At 42.5% G+C, this 22271-nt stretch overlaps 1 protein-coding gene across 1 annotated transcript; it reads right to left on the reverse strand.

The window, feature by feature from the left end:
- Window positions 1–13403: 13403 nt before the first annotated feature.
- LOC309806854 (5-hydroxytryptamine receptor 3C-like) lies at window positions 13404–19141 on the reverse strand (the record flags this gene model as incomplete). Its single annotated transcript, XM_082625840.1, is given in 11 exon segments — window positions 13404–14076; window positions 14184–14399; window positions 14605–14647; window positions 14650–14796; window positions 14798–14815; window positions 15183–15361; window positions 15690–15856; window positions 16127–16236; window positions 17125–17169; window positions 17603–17769; window positions 19075–19141. Coding segments are annotated over 11 exon segments (1362 nt in total). The 3' UTR covers window positions 13404–13873.
- Window positions 19142–22271: the final 3130 nt, after the last annotated feature.

Consider the following 22271-nt stretch of genomic DNA (forward strand, 5'->3'; position numbering starts at 1 on the left):
ACCAGTTATAACATCTGCTTGGTTCTCTCATATCTTATGAGTTCAATCCTTTTTTTAAAATTTATTTTTATTTATTTATTTTTATTGAGGTAACTGATTTATAACATGTTTCACGTATGCAACATTATATTTCTACTTCTGTATACTCTACGTTGTGCTCACCACCAAAAGTTTAGCTTCCATCTGTCACTGTAAAGTTGATCCCCTTTACCCATTTTGCCCTCCCTTTCCCCCCAACCCCTTTCCCCCTGGTAACCACTACTCCATTCTCTATATCTACATGTTTGTTTTTGTTTGTTTTGCTTTCTTCATTTATTTTTGTTATTAGTTTTTTATATTCCAAATATGAGTGAAATCATCCCATATTTGTCTTTCTCTGTCTGACTTATTTCACTTAGCATAGTACCCTCAAAGTCTCTCCATATTGTCACAAATGGCAAGATTTCATCTTTTTTATGGCTGAGTAATACTCCATTATATATATATGTATACATATTATATGTATATGACATATGTATATACCACATCTTCTTTATCCACTCATCTGTTGATGGACACTTAGGTTGCTTCCATATCTTGGCTATTGTAAATAATGCTGTGATAAACATAGAGGAGCATATATCTTTTCAAATTGTTATTTTTGTATTCCTTGGATACATACCCAGAAGTGGGATAGCTGGATCATATTGTAGTTCTATTCTTAATTTTTTGAGAAATCTCCATGCTGTCTTCCATAGTAGCTGCACAAATTCACATTTCCACCAACAGTGTATAAGGTTTTCCTCTTCTCCACATCCTCTCCAACACGTGTTGTTTCTTGTCTTTTTGATAAGAGCCAATCGAGCAGGCATGAGATGATATCTCATTGTGTTTTTGATTTGCAGTTCCCTAATAATTAGTGATGTTGAACATCTTTTCATATGCCTGTTGGCCATCCATATGTCTTCTTTGAAAAAGTGTCTATTTAGCCCCTCTGCCCATTTTTAAATTGGGCTGTTTGGTTTTCTGTGTTGAGTTGTATGAGTCCTTATTGTATATATCATTTGCAAATATCTTCTCCCATTCAGTAGGTTGTCTTTTGTTTTATTGATGGTTTCCTTTGCTGTGCAGAAGCTTTCTAATTTGATGTAGTCCCATTTGTTTATTTTTTGCTTTTTCTCCCCTTGCCTGAGGAGACATATCTAGAAAGATATTGCTAACACTGATGTCAGAGAGCTTAGTGGCTAGGTTTTCTTCTAGGAGTTTTATGGTTTCAGGTCTTTCATTCAAGTCTTTAATGTATTTTGAGTTATTTTTTGGGTATAGTGTGAGATAGTGGTCTAGTTTCACTTTTTTTTTTGCATGTGACTGTCTAATTTTCCCAGCACCAGTTACTGAAGAGACTATCCTTTATCAATTGTATGTTCTTTGTTCCTTTGTTGCAAATTAATTGTCCACATATGCGTGGGTTGATTTCTGGGCTCTCAATTCTGTTCCATTGATCTACGTATCTTTTATTTTTTTTTTGCCAATACCATGCTGTTTTGCCAATACCATGTTGCCAATACCATTACTATAGTTTGTAATATAGTCTGAAATCAAGGAGTGTGATATCTCCAGCATTGTTCTTTTTTTTCAGGATTAGTTTTCCTATTCGGGGTCTTTTGTAGCTCCATATACATTTTAGAAATTTTTCTTTTATTTCTGTGAAAAATGTCCTTGGGATTTTGATAAATATTGCATTGAATCTGTAAGTTGCTTTAGGTAATATGAACATTTTGACAATGTTAGTTTTTCCAATCCATGAACATGGAATATTTTTCCATTTCTTTGTGTCTCCTTTAATTTCTTTCAACACAATATCTTATAGTTCAGTGTTTAGGTCTTTCATCTCTGGTTAAACTTATTCCTAGGCATTTTATTCTTTTTGTTGCACTTGTAAAGGAGATTGTTTTCTTAATTTCTCTTTCTACTAGCTCATTGTTAGTGTATAGAAATGCAATAGATTTTTGTATATTGGTTTTGTATCCTGCAACTTTACTGTATTTGTTTATTATTTCTAATAGTATTTTCGATGGAGTCTTTAGGGTTTTCTGTATATAAAATCATGTCATCTGAAAATAGTGACAGTTTTACTTCTTCCTTTCCAATTATGATACCTTTTATTTCTTTTTCTTGCCTAATTGCTCTGGCTAAGTCTTCCAATACTATGTTGAATGAGTGGCAAGAGTGGGCAACCTTGCCTTGTTCCTGATGTGAGGGATAGCTTTCAATTTTTCACCATTGAGTATGATATCAGCTGTGAGTTTGTAATATATGGGCTTTTTATGTTGAGGTACACTCCTTCTATATGCATTTTATTGAGAGTTTTTAATCATAAATGGGTGTTCAATCTTGTCATATGCTTTTCCTGCATTTATTGAGATGATCATATGGTTTTTATCCTTCCTTTTGTTAATGTGGTGTATCACATTGATCACTTTGTGGATGTTAAACCATCCTTATATCCCTGGAATAAATCCAACTTGATCATGGTGTGTGATCCTTTTAATATATTGTTGTATTTGGTTTGTAAATATTTTGTTGAAGATTTTTGCACCTATGTTCATAAGATACATTGGCCTATAATTTTCTCTTTTTGTGTTGTCTTTGTCTGGTTTTGGTATCAGGGTGATGTTGGCCTTGTAAAAGGACTTAGGAAGCATTCCCTCCTCTTAAATTTTTTTGGAAGAGTTTGAGAAGGGTAGCTATTAAATCTTTTAATGTTTGGTAGAATTCACCTGTGAAGCTGTCTGGTCCTGGTCTTTTTTTTTTTTTTTTTCCCGTACGCGGGCCTCTCACTGTTGTGGCCTCTCCCGTTGCGGAGCACAGGCTCCGGATGCGCAGGCTCAGCGGCCATGGCTCACGGGCCCAGCCGCTCCGCGGCATATGGGATCCTCCCAGACCGGGGCACGAACCCGTATCCCCTGCATCGGCAGGCGGACTCTCAACCACTGCGCCACCAGGGAGGCCCTGGTCTTTTGTTTTTTGAGAGCTTTTTGATTACTGTTTCAATCTATGTACTTGTGATCAGTCTCTTCAGATTTTCCATTTCTTCATGATTCAGTCTTGGAAGGTTGTACAATTCTAAGAATTTGTCTGTTTCTTCTAGGTTGTCCAATTTGTTGTCATATAGCTATTCATAATATTCTCTTATAATCCTTTGTATTTCTGTGGTATCTGTTGTTACTTCTCCTCTTTCATTTATGGTTTTATTTATCAGAACCGTCTCTCTTTTTCTCTTAGTGAGTCTAGCAAAAGGTTTGTTGATTCTGTTTATCTTTTCAAAGAACCAGCTCTTAGTTTCATTGGTCTTTTCTGTTGTCTTTTAAATCTCTATTTCATTTATTTCTGCTCTGATCTTTATTATTTTCTTAATTCCTCTGACTTTGGGCTTCATTTGTTCTTCTTTTTCTTGTTCCTTTAGATGTAAGATTAGATTGCTTATTTGAGAGTTTTCTTGTTTCTTGAGATAGGCTTGTATTGCTATAAACTTCCCTCTTAGTACTGCTTTTGCTGTATCCCATAGATTTTTAAAAATTTTATTTATTTATTTATTTATTTATTTATTTTTGGCTGTGTTGGGTCTTCGTTGCTGCGTGCAGGCTTTCTCTAATTGCGGCAAATGGGGCTACTCTGAGTTGCGGTGCATGGGCTTCTCATTGTGGTGGCTACTCTTGTTGCAGAGCATGTGCTCTAGGTGTGCGGGCTTCAGTAGTTGCAGCCTGTGGACTCAGTAGTTGTGGCTTGTGGGCTCTAGAGCGCAGGCTCAGTAGTTGTGGCGCATGGGCTTAGTTGCTCCGCAGCATGTGGGATCTTCCCGGACCAGGATTTGAACCTGTGTCCCTTGCATTGGCAGGCAGATTCTTAACCACTGTGCCACCGGGGAAGTCCCCTGTATCCCATAGATTTTGGTGTGTCAAATTTTCATTTTCATTGGTCTTCTGGTAATTTTTTCTTTCTCCTTTGATTTCTTCATTGACCCATAGTTGTTCAGTATCATGTTGTTCAGTCTCCACATATTTGGGATTTTTTCCAAAAAATCCCTGGTGGTGCAGTAGTTAAGAATCTGCCTGCCAATGTAGGGGACGTGGGTTCGAGCCCTGGTCCAGGAAGATCCCATATGCTGCGGAGCAACTAAGCCCATGCGCCACAACTACTGAGCCTGTGCTCTAGAGCCCGAGAGCCACAACTTCTAAGCCCACAGGCCACAACTACTGAAGCCCGCGTGCCTAGAGCTCGTGCTCCGCAACAAGAGAAGCCACCACGATGAGAAGCCCATGCACCACAACAAAGAATAACTCCCACTCTCCACAACTAGAGAAAGCCTGCACGCAGCATCGAAGACCCAACACAGCCAAAAATAAATAAATAAAAATAAATAAATAAATAAATAAATAAATAAATCCTGTGGTTGATTTCTACTTTCATACCATTGTGATTGGAAAATATGCTTGATATGATTTCAGTCTTCTTAAATTTATTGAGACTTGTTTTGTGTCTCAACATATGGTCTATCCTTGAGAAAGTTCCATGTGTACTTGAGAAGAATGTGTATTCTGTTGTATTTGGATGGAATTCTATACAAATCTTATTAAATCCATTTGGTCTAATGTTTCACTTAAGGTCATTATTTCCTGTTGACCTTCTGTCTGGATGACCTATCCATTGATGTCAGTGGGGTGTTAAAATCCTCTACTGTTATTGTGTTGTCAGTTTCTTCCTTTAGGTCTGTTAATAATTGTTTTATATACTTTTATGTTCCCATGTTAGGTGCATATATATTAATCACTGTTTTGTCTTCTAGATGAATTGTCCCCTTTATCATTATATATTGTCCATTTTTGTCTTTTGTTACCTTTTTGGCTTGAAATCTATTTTGTCTGATATGAGTACGACTACACTCATTTTCTTTTGGCTGCCATTTGCTTGGAGTATCATCTTCCATCCCTTCGCTTTTAGCCTATGTTTGTCTTTAGTGCTGAGGTGGGTCTCCTGGATGCAGCATATAGTTGGGTCTTGTTTTTTAATCCATCTAGCCACTCTGTGACTTTTTTTTTTTTTTTTTTTTTGCGGTACACGGGCCTCTCACTGTTGTGGCCTCTCCCGTTGCGGATCACAGGCTCCGGATGCGCAGGCTCAGCAGCCATGGCTCACGGGCCCAGCCGCTCCGCGGCATGTGGGATCCTCCCGGACTGGGGCACGAACCCGTGTCCCCTGCATCGGCAGGCGGACTCTGAACCACTGCGCCACCAGGGAAGCCCTGTGACTTTTTTTTTTTAATTAATTAATTTATTTATTTATTTATTTTTGGCTGCGTTGGGTCTTCGTTGCTGTGTTTGGGCTTTCTCTAGTTGCGACGAGCAACGGCTACTCTTCGTTGCGGTGCACAGGCTTCTCATTGCGGTGGCTTCTCTTGTTGCAGAGCATGGGCTCTAGGTGCATGGGCTTCAGTAGGTGTGGCACACAGGCTCAGTAGTTGTGGCTCACGGGTCCTAGAGCACAGGCTCAGTAGTTGTGGTGCACGGGCTTAGCTGCTCCATGGCATGTGGGATCTTCCCGGACTAGGGCTCGAACCCATGTCCCCTGTATTGGCAGGCGGATTCTTAACCGCTGCACCACCAGGGAAGTCCCACTCTGTGTCTTTTGATTGGTGAATTCAATTCATTTACGTCTAGGGGGATTATTGATAGATGAGGCCTTAGTAATGCCAATTTCTCTTTTGTTTTCTGGTTACTCTGTATCTCCATTGTTTCTTTTTTCCTTGTATTTCTGTCTGCCATTTTGGTTTGGTGGTTTTCTCAGTTTTCTCTTTTTTATGTTTTGTGTCTCTGCTCTATATTATGTTTTCTGGTTACCTTGAGGTTTGTATAAAATGTCTCATAGATAAAGTGGTCCTTTTTCTGCAGATAGCATCTTATCTTCACTTGCCTATACAGGTTGCATCCTTTTCCTCTCCCACTTTTATGTTTTTTTTTTTTTCCCTCAAACTATCTCTTTTTATGTTGTGAGTTTGTTACCAAATTGAAATAGCTAGAGATATTTTTATGCTTTCCCCCCTTTAACCTTTATCCTATAAAAAGTGTTTGCAAACCTATTCTGATAAAGATTTGCAATTTTCTAATTCTGTTTATCACCTTGCTCAAAATTCTGGTTGGTGTTCTTTTGTGTTCTTTTGCCTTTTTGTTTCTGGTAGAAGAGCTCCTTTCAAAATGTTTTGTAAGGCAGGTCTAATGTTTATGAATTCCCTCAGCTTTTGTTTGTCTGGGGAAGTATTTATTTCTCCTTCATATCTGAATGATAACTTTTCTGGACAGAGTAGTCTTGGGTGACAGTTTTTATCCTTCAGAATTTAAAAAATGTCTTTCCACTCCCTCTTGGCCTGTGGAGTTTTTGCTGACAAATATGCTGATAGACTAATGGGGGTTCCTTTGTAGGTTACCATTCTTTTTTCCCTGGCTGTCTTTAAAAAACAGTCTTTGTCATTGACATCTGACAATTTAAATACAATGTGTCTTGGAGAAGGCCTCTTGGCATTGAGGTAATTAGGTGTTCTCTTAGCTTCATAGACTTGTGTGTCCAGTTCTTTCCCTAGGTTTGGCAGGTTCTCAGCTATTATTTCTTTAAATAAACTCTCTGCTCCCTTTTCCCTCTCTTCTCCTTCTGGGATACTCATTACCCTAATGTTGCCCTTCCTAAAAGAGTCAGATTGCTCTTGTAGAATTTCCCTCATTTAAAAAATATCTTATTTCTCTTTCCTCTTCCACTTTTTTCATTTCTAGGTTTCTATCTTTGAGCTCAATAATTGTCTCTTTCATATGGTCTGCTCTATTTCCATTGCTTTCTTATGCATCCTCATCTTGTTTATTGAGTTCTTTACCTCCAGCATTTCTGTTTGGTTCTTTTTTAGAGTTTCAGTCTCTTTGGTAAAGTATTCCTTCTGTTTGTTAATTTTATTCCTGAGCTCATTAAACTACCTTTCTGAGTTTTCTTGTAGTTCATTGAGTTTCTTCATGACAACTATTTTGAATTCTCTGTCAGTTAGATTAGTATACTGTGACTTTAAGTTTAATTTATGGAGAATTGTCATTTTCTTTCTTTCTTTTTTTTTTTTTTTCCTTTCTTTCCCCCGTGTACCGGGGTGGCTGCGTTGCCCTTGACAGGTCAAAGTGGTCACAGCCCCCCGGAATGCTTCTGTGGCAGACGGAAAAAGCACCCACCTGGGGCTGCAGCCAGGTGCAGAGTGAGTCTGCAGTGTCACTTTCTTTTGGTGGTATAATGTGAACTGTGGCTTTTCATAGTACTTGATGAACTATTCCTCTGCCTGTGCCTTTGAAGTAGGGACAGGTTAGAAGTTAGAGGCCCTTCTCTTTTTCTAGTAGGTGGTGCTATAGTACAAGTTTTTGGTTTCTCTTACCTGGGCTGCCTTCGGTTTTATTTAGGAGTCAGTGCTTTCCACCATCTCTGTAATAGGTGTGGCTCTGTGCCTTCATTATAGCTTCTTATGCCTCTGGGTTCGTTGCTGCTTTGCTTCTGCCAGTGCTGCTGTCGTTGCTTCCTGGTGCACTGGGATGATGGGCTCTTCCCTTGCCACTACTTTCCCCTGAGTCACAGGATCTGCCCTGTCAGGGGAGGCCTAGGGAGAGGGGGGAGCCCAGATCACTCAGGCACCTCTGTCCTGGCTGGTGTTTTAAGGTTCACGGGCTCTGCCACTGCGAGTCTGGGGGCAAGGACCAGGAGCATGGGTGCCTCAGCAGCTGGAGGGACAGGGTCCCAGGCCCCACTGCTGCTGCTGCCCAGTTACCTGTGGCTGCCGGGGCTGCTGGAGTCGTGTGTTGCTTACCCTGCTGCTACCAAGTTCTCTGGGGCTGTGGACTCAACTGCCATGGCCGGAGGGCCAGGATTGCAGCCACTGACTCTGCTGTTCCCTCAGTTCTGCCTCTTGTATGTGTTCTAGTCCACTACCTTTAGATGTACAGATGTTTGGAATTCTCTGGTGTCCTGGTGTGTTGGGCAGAGGCACCTTTGTTGAAGTTTGGATGTCTTACTCATTGTAGATTGAATGGGAGAGGCACAGGGGGCTTTGACTCTGCCATGTTGCTGACATCACCCAGTCAATTCTTTAATATGTATTCCTTTTTATATTTGTATGAGAGTCATGATTTTGCCTTTTTTCTGAAAATTGTCTTTAAACAGTACAATCCCTAGAGTTTATTCAGATTTCACCAGTTATACACACATTCATTTGTGTGTGTGAACAAGCCAGTTTCGGAGGGTTCCAGTGAGAGGCAAGGAAATCATGAGAACTTTGGAAAGTTTAAAGGCTGATGTTGGCCACAGTGAAGACTGACACCCTGAGGTTAAGAGTTATCAGAGCGAAATGGGATAAATCTTTTGGTGGGGATCATTCTGGATACAGAGTCTAATACTTAGTTTTTCATTTTCAAGAATTATTATTTCTGCATTCCTTGGCCATGACCTGGATGTGTTAAAATATAGGATTAAGAGTTAGACAAAATTGGATTAAAAATGGTTCTACCACTTACTTGCTATATGATCCTGGGGAAGGATCTTATTCTCTTTCTACCTAGATGTCTAATGCTGATATCTGCCTCATAGAATTGTTGTGAGGATCAAATGAGATAAAGACTGTAATGGGCTTGGCATATAGAAAGTACAGTTGACCTTTGAACAACACAGGAATTAGGGGCACCCACCCTCTGAGTACTTGAAAATCTACTTGTAAGTTATAGTGGACCCTCCATATCCATGGTTCCTCCATATCTGTGATTCTGCACGTGCAGATTCAACCAAGCCCAGATTCAACCAACCTTGTATTGTGTAGTACTGCAGAATTTACTATTGAAAAGAATCTGTGTAAAAGTGGACCTGCTCAGTTCGAACCCATGTTGTTCAAGGGTCAGCTGTACTCAGTAAATGATAGCCATTATTATTAAAACAACTTTCTATGTTTAAACCAAGAAAAGGCCTTGGTTTAAACATAGAAAACTGCAGAAGCCACCATGTCTTTATTTTACTCTAGACCCATTAATACTCAAACAAGCAGAGTTCTTTCTCAACAAGGACAAATGGAATAATAGTTCATCAAATCATCAACCTCAATGATAGGTTAATGATGAAAAGCACAGGTGCATGTTAGTTGATACCTGTTCTTTGTTTTCTTTGCAACTTTTATATTTCTTTTCATGTAAGAAAGGATTTATAAGGCTGTTCATATAAATGATTTTACAAATCAGAAAAAAAATCTGACAATGTGTCAGGAAAATATGGGTAATGCAGGCATCTGTGCATAGTATGCTCTTCTGACATATCCTAGGTCCACTAATGATCTCAGAGGGGTCTGAGTAGTGTTCCCACTAGAGGGTGGTGAGGGACTCCTGCAGGGCTGACAAATCCAAGTCCTTTCTTCAGGTCTTTCTTTCAGCTTTATGTATCACTAAGGACCTGCTAATTCAGGATTGCTAAAATGAGGCATATGTAAACTAAAATTTGCACAGTACTCAGGTGTCATCAGGATTTAACTATTGATTCATTCTACTAAGATCCTGTATTCTCTGGGAAAGTTAAAAGTCTCCTGCCTGCAAGCAGACACCCCCATGTTGGAATTCTCTGTTTCCAGGGCTTTTTTTTTTTTTATCAGTGCATTAACAGCATTGACCTGACGTGGTTGAGCTGCTATTACTGCTTTTTGATAATGAACTGGTAGCTTTGTTTCGTCATCATCTATTCAGTGTCATGTAAATTGTTAGATTTCCCCCTTCAGGGTGTTGCAATGCATATTTGCATCAAAAGTAGCTTTGCTTTTAAGAAAAAAGTAGTTTTGCTTTCTGGTTCAGGTATCTATACCTTATTGTTAAAGTGGACGTATACACATTTTAAATCTACTTGTGTAGTGACACTACATTGGTGATGTACTTTCAGAGAGTGTAAGCTAGTTAAATAACTTATAATATCAGACAAGTATAATAAAAATACTGCCTCTTTTAAAGTTTATAGGGCATTGTTTTCTGATTAAAAAGACTCAAGTAAACTCATATTCTCTTACATAGTACATAGTAAACAAATTCACATGTAATTGTAGCAACAAGTTTGCTGCAACTTTTAATTTTGTTCCTTTTCAATTCTGTATTATCACTGGTTCTTTTTTGAGTGAGGCATTATGCATGGGTGAGTAAAATAGATTCCATGATCAAAACCATTTGAAGGATACTTTTCTAAATTCTTTGATGGGATTATAAATGCTTACCATCACAATCCTTAAACATTACACAATAGCAACAAAATAACCAACATGGGACTCTCCCTCCAATTTCTCACCTTGCTCATCCAGAGATCCTGGCTACCTTGACCTGCTTCCATAAATGTAGAGCCTGTCTATTATGCTTCATCCTGACCTCTTCTGATGAATAAATACATCAGGATGATATCCCAGGACACATCTCATCATTATCTTATCATTCATTTCTCAGCTGGCACAAATGTCATTTTCTCAGGGAGGCCTTCCTGGAACATACTGTTAACCTGTGTGTCATTCTCTGTCCTATTACCTTGTTTATTTATTTCAGAATAGTTATCATTGTATCAAATCATCAGTCTACTCCTGTCTCCGCCTCAGTCTCCTCCTGTCTGTCTTATTCATTGCCATATCCCCAGCACTTAAAAAAATGTCTAGAACAGAAGTAAGCACTAAGTGAAGATTGGCTAAACAATGAATGAGTGCTTTACTCATTTATTCATTTCATGTTGCTGTTCTGGGGACCAGATGACTGGAAGGTCCATGGAGGCAGAAGCTCTCATTTAAGCCTGATGGCATGTTGCATGTACAGGAGGTCCACCTGCCAGCTGACCAGTGGGGATTATCAGCTACCCCAGCCCTGTATTTTCTTCTTCAATTGCAGAAATTGAAGCAGGGCTGCTGTTTTTCATTGCATCCGCCAACCTCCTCCATCCCCATGAGAAATAGTCCAAAGCTCTGGAAACTCATCTTAGGTGTATTGTCTGAATTCCCATCTCCTATCAAGGAGCACTGAGCTGCTCTGGCTGTGAGGGTTTCATATAATTAGAAATGGTGGAAGCTGTGTGTGAGCTGAAGCTGTGAGTGATGTCAACATCAAGGAAGCATGTAGAGTTGATAGGTGGCTGGGGAGCTGAGGTCCTTGAGCCCTGGTGATTCATCCGAAGGTAGAGGAGGGCCAGGGCAGACACTGATGAAAGTTGAATATATGGATCCGGGAATCAGAGAGTCTGGGAGGTGACAGTGGGGAGCAGTGGAATGAGAGAATAAGCTGGAAGTGGTGAACAGAGAGAATTTTGTGGGGGATTATTTATTTTTTGTTGTTGTTTAATTCCTTTATTGAGATATAATTTACATACCATAAATTCACCCATTTGAAGCACACAATTCAATGGTTTTTAGTATATTTGCAGAGTTATGCAATCATCACCACAGTCTAATTTTAGAACATTTTAAAAAATCATCCCCCAAAGAAATACTGTACTCATTAGCAGCCATTCCTCTTTCACCTACCCTGTTCCCCACTAAGTCCTAGGCAACCACTAATTTACTTTCTGCTTCTATGAATTAGCATATTCTGGACATTTCATATAAATGGGATTATATAATATGTGGTCTTTTTTTTTTTTGCGGTACGCGGGCCTCTCACTGTTGTGGCCTCTCCCGTTGCGGAGCACAGGCTCCAGACGCGCAGGCTCAGCGGCCATGGCTCACAGGCCCAGCCGCTCCGCGGCATGTGGGATCTTCCTGGACCGGGGCACGAACTCGTGTCCCCTGCATCGGCAGGCAGACTCTCAACCACTGTGCCACCAGGGAAGCCCCATAATATGTGGTCTTTTGTGACTGGTTTTTCTTTTACTTAGCATGTTTTTAATATTCATCTATGTTGTAGCCTATATCATGTGCTTCATTTCTTTTTATGGCCAAATAATATCCCATTGTATATATATGTAACATCTTATGTATTCATTCATCAGCTGATAGACATTTGGGTTGTTTCCACTTTTTGGCTATTATGAACAATGTCACTATGAACATTTGAATACAAGTTTTTGTGTGAACATATGTTTTCATTTCTTCTGGGTATATATCTAGGAATGGAATTGCTAGATCATATAGTAATTCTGTGTTCAACACTTGAAGGAACTGCCAAGCTGTTTGCTAAAGTCTGCACCATTTGCATTCTACTGGGGGCTATTTCTGGCAGATGGTTTTATGAATTTGTTCTGGACACTTGAGTCCCCTGAGTACCACGAGAATGAGTGTGTTGGGATTCTGCTTGGTCCTACTATTTAACTATTGCTGCACAAACCCCTGGATCCCATGAGGCCCATTTGCTATGATTTTACCCATATGTAACCCCAGAGGTGTATTGCGACCAGTGAGTCCTCTCAGGCCTCATGTCCCCCCATCTGTTCATACATTCTGTTCACTGCCTTCTCCACATGAAGCTCTCCTAACCTCTAGCCCAGTAGTTTCAACTCTGGCTGCACATTAGAATCTCATGCGGAGCTTTCAAATGCACCAAAGCCGTGGCCCATGCCAAAGGTTCTGATTTAATTGGTCTGGGGTAAAGCCTGGGTATTAGGATTATTTGAAAATCTCCTCAGATGATTCTAACGTGCAGCCAGGATTGAGAACCTTTGCTCCAGCTAGAGGAATCCTTTCTCCTTTGAACTCTATAGCAGTTTCTCTCTCTCTATCTCTTTTTTTGGCCATGTGGCGCTCTTCCAGGATCTTAGTTCCCCGACCAGGGGTCGAGCCTAGGGCCCCGGCAGTGAGAGCACCAAGTCCTAACCACTGGACCACCAGGGAATTCCTGCAGCTTCTCTTTAATGGTGCTCAACAAAGCTTTAAAAACATGTTCTACATTTCATGGAAATTATTTACATATGTATTTTAGTTCTCCAGCTGTGCCACAAGCTCTTTGAGGACAGACATTGTGTTTGATTCCTCAAGTCTCCCACAAGGTTACCCAAGGACATTTGTTTATCCCCTCACCTGGGCTCAATAAACATTCATTAAACACACATGCGAAATCTATCCCTGAAAAAATGAACTAAAAATAGCAAGAACTGCATGACTTTGGGCAAGTTACATAACCTCTGAGCCTCTCGTGAAAGACTGGGTTACAGCAGTCTCCAGCTGGCATTATTGTGGAACAATGCACAGGACCCAGCCCGGCAGGAAGTTATCATGAGATCTAACTTGGCCACCCTCCTAAACTTGCAGCCCCTCTGCACATTTCCCATTCTGCCTTCCCTGATTTGCTTTTTCTCCTTGGCACTTAGCACATACTCTATGTTTCTCTCACTTATCTTCTTTACTGTCAGTCTCCACCCACCCCCAATGTAAGCTCCATGTGGATAGAGATTTTTGCCAGTTTGGTTCACTGCTATATCTTCACAATTCAGAACAGTGCCTAGCAGGTAGTAGATGCTCAATAAATATTTATTAAAACAATAAATAAATATTTCAGCCTATTTTTCAAGAGGTTTAATCCCTGTCCTCTATTCCAGCAACATGAATTACTTTTTGGTAAATATTTGTAGTCTTTATTATAAAGCCTTCCTTTTCCAGTAAAAATGATATTTCTAACATAAACATGTTAGAATTCATTGTGTTTTGGAAATATAATGTCAGTTCTGAGAGAGTCGGCAGTAGCTCTGTTTAAGCCCTGGGAAGGCTGGAGCAGGGATCACGGGCACATTTCTGGGACTGTTGTATGTGGACTGGAGCAGGGGAACAGGGCCTGGGATGGTTAGTTGAAGCCAAGGAAACCTGAACACCAGGTGTTCTTGCACTGTTAGGACACTACTCCTAGGTGTTATAGAGGATGATGACCATGGTGATGGAGGTGGCCAAGAAAAGCAGGTAGATGCAGAAGAGCAGGGTGTCCATCATGTGGCTGAAATGCACCCACAGGTCAGCTAGCCGGGCCCTTGTCCATCCTGAGCCACCGTTCAGTTCTGCCTCTCTGGGTCCCAGCTCCTTCCCTCCCAATTCCCCTAGCTCCTTCTGCCCTGTGGAGAGGGCAGAGACTCAGCTGTGAAGTGGGAAGGAGACAGGATTAGAGAAATGGGAAATAGGGCCCAATGCAGAGAGTGTGGGCAGTGCAGACTTCTCTTACCAGACAGGTGGGTGGGTGTGAGGCCCAGGCCCACATCCTCCTTCCAGAGAGCAGCAGGGCAGCACTTCCTTGGGCTGGTGCAGTGTAGAAGCAGGGAATGGAGGCAGCGAGGCCTGGGTGGGGGCTGGGTGGTGGCCAGGTGCAGCAGGTAGGTGATGAAGATGGTCTCCAGCAGGCTGACCACCATCAGTGACAGACACAGGGCGAAGTAGACACCTGGGTGGCGGGAAGGAGCGCACCTGAGTGAGTCAGGTCCAGAGGAACCACCAAGCCCCCCTTTTTTCTGTCTCGCACACCGAGCCCTTTCTAAGATGACCACCGTCTCCCTCTGCTGCCTCAGCAGATCTAGCCAGTTCACCCGCCTACCCTGCCTCCTTATTTTTTCTTTTTTCATTTTTCAACAGTGGGGTGGGGGCCATACTGATGAGGGAGGTGTCACTGGCAGGGAGTAAGTCATTAACGTCATGAGCAGGAAGACGTTGTAGCCCAGCAGGAGTGTCATCTTGAATGGGGAGCGGTTCTCACTTTCTACTGGCAGGAAGAAGCTGAGGGCGTCGATGGTGATCAGAAAGCTACTGGACGCCAGGAGGCTTATGACGTAGAGGCTGGCTGGGCCTGCGCCTGACGGCCACCTGGTGGGGAGGAGTGAGCAGAGAACCAGGTGAAGCTAGAACTGAAGGGAAACCAAGAGATGATTCCAGGCTCTTCCTTTCTTGATGTCCTCACTCCAGCAGGGGCTCTTTCTGGGGCTGGATGAGGAGCAGCTTTCATATGACTAATAGGACTCCCCCATACCCAGCAAAGAAAACCTAGGCCAGAGCTGGCAGGTTCAGAGAGGGGGACTTCTTTGGGGGACTTGGGAGAGAGGAACGCTATGAGGGTTATGGTGCCCAGGGACTTTCTGGTCTTAGGGCAAGAGGTGAGAGGCTCTGAGATTTAGAAGTGTACGATGAGAAAGATATGGGTGATGGACAGCCATGCCAGAATCTCTGGCCTCACATAGAACATGATCTGGTCAAAAAGGCTGAAGACCACAGATATCTTCGGGGTGGCCTTGTTGATGCCCAGGAGCTCCCACTCCCCTTGTGTGTGGCCAATGTCACGCGAGGTGTCTATTATCTCCCACACTTCCTTGTCCATGCCCAGCAACATGTTTTCCAGAGCAGGGGAGACAGACACTCACTCAGCACACATCTGCTCAGCACCTACTCTGTGTGGGGCTCAGAGAGGTGATTCAACAACTGCTTTAGCTACCTCTTTCAGACAGTCCTGTAATGTGACTTCCTTGCTGCCCAATTGCCTCCTTTCAATTCTGGGCTTTCTCAGGAAGTCTTGTTCTCACTTAAGTTCAACTTCCCCTACCCCACCATCCACACACCCCCAATTAGCAAATACTCCACTGTCCCTTTTTATGCATTAAAAAAAATGACTTTGCCTCTGAGTGCTTTTTGTTGCCCCACGGTTGATCTCAGTTTACCCCGTGCCAGAACTGCCACTGCAACTCACCTGTATAGAGGAAAGAGCTAAAAGTGAGGGTGCAGTTCTTCTGGTCAAAAGAGAAGTAGATGTCCAGGCTACAGATGCCGGTCACCTGCATCGGTTTGTTGTCCACAACGCGACCTTCATTAGTCACACAGGTGGAGAGGCCATCCAGAGTGTGATCTATGTCGTTGCTAAGTGGTGGAAGGGGAGGGGGGGCAAATGCTCTGGGTTTCACATCAGTTTACGTTTTGCTCTTAAGGCAGGGCTTCCCGAAGCTGCCACTCCGCCATCTTTTCTCCCTACTGCTTTCTCATTTCTAGCGGAGAAGTTGATGAGCTGTGATTGTGCTCCTCTCTGAAATAAGTTTTCAGTGGTCCCGCTGAATGGGTTTGCCCTGTAGTGCCCTTGCCTGCTCCTTGCAGAAGGGTCTTCCCCCGGCTTTTCCCAGCCCTGATACCCACAATTCCACGATGAAGATGTCTCGGAGCCACAGGTTCTCAGCTGTCACAGTGAGTTTATTGATATCACCACATTCTTCTGGGTCCCAGCTGATGAATGGGTGACTCCAGATCTAGGGCATAGGGCCCAGAGGGATGGTTATGGCTGAAACCTGGAGCTAGTTTATGTCAGCATCTCCAGCCCTTCCAGTGCCTTAAAAGTATATACATATGTATGTATTTTTTTTCTAAATGTATGTACTATGGGCATATGATAAAACTTCAACAATTCCAGAAAGGTATACTATAAAGAATAATTTTTTCCCTCCTTAATTTAGTCCAACTCAGTTCATATCCCCAACTCAGGTCCATTATTAACAGTTTTTTATATATCATTCTAGAAAAAAATATATTCCAGCATTCATTTTTATTTACACAGATAGAATGATACTGTGCATATTGTTATGCATGTTGCTTTTTTGTTTTGCTTTGTTCTTTTTTTTTTGGCCACACCGCACGGCATGAGGGATCTTAGTTCCCCGACCAGGGATGGAACCTGTGCCCCCCGCAGTGGCAGTGCGGAGTCCTAACCACTGGACCACCAGAGAATTCCCTGAGGGTTTTTTTTTGTTCGTTTGTTTTTTTAAAACCACATTTCCTTTTAAACTCTGATTCCTCTTCTCTTTCTGGTGATAATGTCCCTCTTCTCTAGCTAACAAAGTCTTACTGGCCTTTCACTTCCTGCTCAAGGGAAATCTTAAGCTGGGTGCTGGATACATTTGGACCTTGAAGCTTACTTAGGGGCTTCCAACTGTGCTGCCCTCCATCTTTCTGTTTTTTCCATCTGAATTTCAAAGTTGATTGGCAGCCCAGAAAGCTATTTGTCACCAGCACTGGCCCCACCCTGGTTGGCTTTGTGTATTCCCTTGGGCACTGTCAATTTCAACAAATGCGATTTTTGCAAACAAAGCCAGAAAATCAGGCAAGGAGAAAGAGAGAAGAAGAAAGCTGAGCTTACATACCAAGTTTAACCACAGAAATGACATCAGCAGCTGAAGCTGTGCATCCTGACCAAAAAATCCCCGTCCAGGATCATTAATGCCATGAAATCAGGTCCTAGTCTACCTCCTTCCTTTGTTTCCTAAGTGGTCCCATGTGACAGTTCAGCTTTTCAATTACAAGTCTCAAAAGAAAGTTCAGAAAAATGCAGGTTGCATGGAAAATATAGGGGAAAAAACAGCATGGGGCCCATTGGGAATGTTTTCTTAGTATAATATTCCTATAAGGGCAGGACTCAAGGACAAACGTTACCTGCAGAAATGTCACAGCAGCGTTCCCCTTCATGTCTCTCCACCCCATAGGATGAACATTTAACTTGTACAGAATTCATTCAGGGGACTCTGCTCACTACTGGACAGGTGCAGTGTTGGATTGACAGGGTAAAGAGTTCTTGTTTCCTATTAGCAGGCTATGGAAAGAATGTTATCAGTCAAAACTCACCACTTTGAGGATGGCAGACAGGGTGAAGGAGATGCTGATGTGAGTGGGGATGCTGTAGTTGATGACTGGATGGAAGTCCTTCTGGTTAAATATAGCCTGGAAGACAGCAGGGTCTACGCCACGCTGGTCAAAGACTGAACAATTGATGCTGAAAGTGTTTGCCCTTCCTGTAGAGAGTAGAGACCCCGTGAGATGGGAATAGGGCTTTTCTGTTTCCTAAGTGAGAGGAGTGCCAGGGCTGGGACCCTAGAGCCTCTCTGCAGAGAAAGAAAATGTGCACGTGGGGTGGGCATGTGAACCCCTCCTTCTTAGGCCAAGATTCCCGAATGCCAAGTTCTTCCTGCCAGGGCTGTCGGGGGGCTGGGCTGGTCTGGTAGGCAAATGATGGAAGTTGATGTGGTGAGCTGAGTCAGGGCTCAGCCCTTTCTTCCTGTGGTTTTGCTCCCATATAAAGCCTACCCAAATCTGTATGCAGACTGCCTCTCTGGGGAGGCCTGTTCCTTCCATAGTCATAACCCTAAAGTTTTGGCCTTTGTCTAACCATACTTTTTTCTCTCTAGCTCTATTGTGATTCTTCCTCACAGACACTGAACAAAATTCCCCTAAAATTTTGTTTCTCAGTGTTCCCTTCCCACTTTCATGTTTTCTCATTTCCTGCAAGGAAAAGTTTGGAGAGAAGTAAACATGGGTGTGATGTAAAACATGTGGGAACTTAAGGAACGTTGTATTCAATGTAAATTTATTGACTACCTACACTGTTCTGTGCTCTGTGCCCTTCTCAAACCCAATGACTTCCTCTAAGAACTGTGGGAGCCATTTTCATCATCACCATCTTGAAAAGATCTCATTGATCATCTACCATGTGACTGCTGGAGCTATGTGATGAAACGTAAAAGCCCTTCTGCCCACCTCACCCACACGCCAACCGCAGGTGACTCTGGTTATTCCTGTAGCTGAGCCCAGCAAGTTCTTTCCCATGCCTCTTCTACTGTCTCCCCATACCAGTTAACTCATAAGGTACATCTCCAGACTAAGGAGAAACATATCTGGGGGGAAGCAAACATTGTCCTTTTCCCTCCACATTACCTCCTTTACAAGATCTTCTCAAGAGAGGTGGGAAAGGAGTTATATTATTATTAACAGGACCCAAACAGCCCTGTTCATAGCTACTAATCTTGGTATAAAGGAAGAGTTGAACATTATAAAGGGGTGGAATCAGAAAGGTGGTAAAATGGAAGGACAGACAATTTGGTAGATGTCTATGCAGGCAAATGAGATGGGCGCTATGCGTACTGATCAGTGAAATGGGTGTTTCATCTGTTTCCCAAAGGAAACCAAAATATAGATACTACAGAGAAAAGAAATGTATAACCCAGTTATTTTAGATGCTTTCTAGTTCTGGGGAATGAGGGGGTTTCTGGAATTTTCCCAGAACAGTATTCCCCTCTTTCCCTGTTCTTGCCCCGTCTTACCTTGAAGCAGAAGGCTGACAGGGAGGCAGAGGAGGAATCCCCCTGTGGTGGGCCACCCCGCTTCCATCCTCCTCTTCTGGACTCTTCTCTGGGGACTCACCAGGAACCCCCAAACTCTGGAGCTTAAAGGAGCCCAGACCACACCTTGGTTCCTGGTTTTGAATACTGCTCATGACAGGTAACCACTCCCTGGTGAGAGGCTGTGGCCAGAGAAGTCACAGCAGAGTGTCCTGCTTTGCCCCTGTCCAGGTATGCCTTCTGGGCTCCAGGCAGGGAGGAAGTTAGGCCAAGACTAGGGGATAAGTGCCTGTTCAGCCGCCTTGTGTAGATAAGTGGTTTAAATTTGAGTAACAAGGACCTTTCAGGAAAACTGGGAGACTTGGGAGATGGGGCAGGTGAGGCCATTGATAAAGGTCGCGTCAGGTCCTTCTGGAACTAACTGTGCCTCAGAGAAAGTGCATGGACCACCAGGAAAGGCTGGGTATGCTCTCTTGTGGTGGGGACACTTGCTGATTTCACAAGGCAAGAACATGTAATTATTTTGTTGCAGACCTAAAAGTATATCCTCTGTCCAACTGTGGACATTAGGGATTACTGTCAATACTTAGTTAAGAAGCTTGCTTGAGAGGTTAAGCTCCTTTTTTAAAAATTAATTTATTTTATTTAATTTATTTTTGGGTGCATTGGGTCTTCATTGCTGTGCGTGGGTTTTCTCTAGTTGCAGCGAGCGGGGGCTACTCTTCGTTGTGGTGTGCGGGCCTCTCATCATGGTGGCTTCTCTTGTTGCGGAGCACAGGCTCTAGGTGCGTGGGCTTCAGTACTTGTGGCACGTGGGCTCAGTAGTTGTGGCTCGCAGGCTGTAGAGCGCAGGCTCAGAAGCTGTGGCACACGGGCTTAGTTGCTCCGCGGCATGTGGGATCTTCCGGGACCAGGGCTCGAACCCGTGTCCCCTGCATTGGCAGGTGGATTCTTAACCACTGCACCACCAGGGAAGCCCTAAGCTCCTTTTCTAAGACATAAACCTATCAGAACTCTGTCCCCACAGCTAGCACCACAGTACAGAACTGCATCATCCCTTGTACGTACTATTGGAATAGCTTCTTCATAAGGTTTCCTCTATGTAGTTTTCCCCAACCTAATCCTTTATTTTGCCATTCTCCTAAAACAGAACTCTCCCACTTACCCTTCCTTATCTAACGTCTGTAAAGGCCTACAGCCCTGGCGCTGTCAGGTAATGTGTGTGAGTAGAAAAATCATTTGGAGGTTTGTGTGTATGTCTGAAAGCTCCCCGGATGGTTCTGGTTCACACTCACATTATTGAAAACCTTTGGGATGGGCTATATTGAGATACCACAATCAGGATATTGATATTGCTATTGATACACTCAAGATACAGAACATTAACACCAGGATTCTTTCATGTCACCCTTTTATAGCTACAACTACCTCCCTCCCCATTCTTCCACCACCTGGCAACCATTCATTTGTTCTCCATTTCTATAATTTTGTCATTTCAAGAATGTTATATAGATCAAATCATGCAGATGTAACCTTTTGGGATTGGCTTTTTTCATTCAACAAAAGTCTCTGGAGATCCATCCAGATTGCTGCCTGTATAAGTACTCACCCCTTTTACATTGCTGAGTAGTAGTCCATGGTATGGATGTACCACAGTTTGTTTTTCACCTGGTGAAGGACTTCTGAGTTTTAAGGGAAAACACTTATTTCCTCTGTTTTACTCACAACACTTTGGGCACCAAATGTGTGGGTTTTTTCCCCCCTCATACCAAGCAATTCTGACATTAACTACCCAGAGTTAGTGCAGATCCCACAGGTAAAAGTCTCATTCCCACAAGACTGCCCCCTTCTTCAGATGCCAATCACACACCCAGGCCTCCCATACTTCTGAACAACTGACTATAAATTGGGGGTTCCCACAACCGCATCCTCAGGTTTGATAGTTTACTATAATGGCTCATAGAACTCATGGAAACACTTGTGTTTACTGGTTTATTGTAAAGTATATAATAAAGGATACAGATAAATAGTCAGATGAAAAGACATACAGGGCAAGGTCTGGAAGGGTCCTGAGCACAGGAACTTCTGTCCCTGTGGCGTTGGGGTGTGCCACCCTCCTAGCACGTGGATGTATTTGTCAATCCAGAAGCTCTCCAAACTCCATAGTTCAGGATTTCTTATGGAAGCTTCATTACATGGGCATGATTGATTATTAACTCAATCTCCAGCTCCTCTCCTCTCTTCAGAGGATGGGGGTTGGAGCTTCTAATCATGGCTTGGTGTTTCTAGTGACCAGTCCCCATCCTGAAGCTATCCAGGAGTCCACCAAAAGTCACCTCAGGAGAGCAAAAAGTGCTCCTATCATCCAGGAAATTCAAGGGATTTAGGAAGTCTGTGTCAGGAACCAGGATCAAAGACCAAATATCAGAACAAAAGATGTTCCTCTCACTCAGGAAATTACAGGGTTTTAGGAACTCTGTGTCAGGAACTGGGAGCAGGGGTCAAATACGTTTTTCTTCACGGAGTTGTTTATAGTTTTTGTCTATTATGCATAAAGCTGCTAGAGACATTTGTGTTCTGGTTTTTGTGTGCACATAAGTCTTCTGGAATAAATACCCAGAAGTGTAATTGCTGGATTGTATGGTATTTTCATGTACAATTTTTTGTTTGTTTGTTTGTTTGTTTTTGGCTGCCCCGTGTGGTCCGTGGTAGTGAAAGCCTGGACTCCTAACCACTAGGCCACCAGGGAACTCCCTGCATATACAGTTTTTAAAGAAACTGGGATACTCTTTCCCAGAGTGGCAGTACCATTCTACATTATCACCAATGATGGGTGAGTGATCCAGTTTTTCTGCATTTTTAGAAACTTCAGATTTTGGATAAGCAAGGATTTATTAACATGGGACCCTAAAGTGATAAACAAATTCAGCAGTGTTGAAAATTTAAAACTTTTGTTCATTAAAGGACACTAAATATGAAAAGTCAGGTCATTAACTGAGAAAATATGTTTGCAACACATATATAACTGACAAAATAATAATAGAAAAATATGACATGCCTATAAATGAATAACAACAACTACGTCCCCCATGTATTATAAAAATGTACTGAAGACATGTACTGAGTTGGCATTTTACAGAAAAGGAGACACAGTCACTAAACAATAAAAAGAAACTCAG

This window comes from Mesoplodon mirus (assembly GCF_964341445.2).
Source record: "Mesoplodon mirus genome assembly, chromosome: 6".
NCBI classification, from domain to species: Eukaryota; Metazoa; Chordata; class Mammalia; order Artiodactyla; family Ziphiidae; genus Mesoplodon; species Mesoplodon mirus.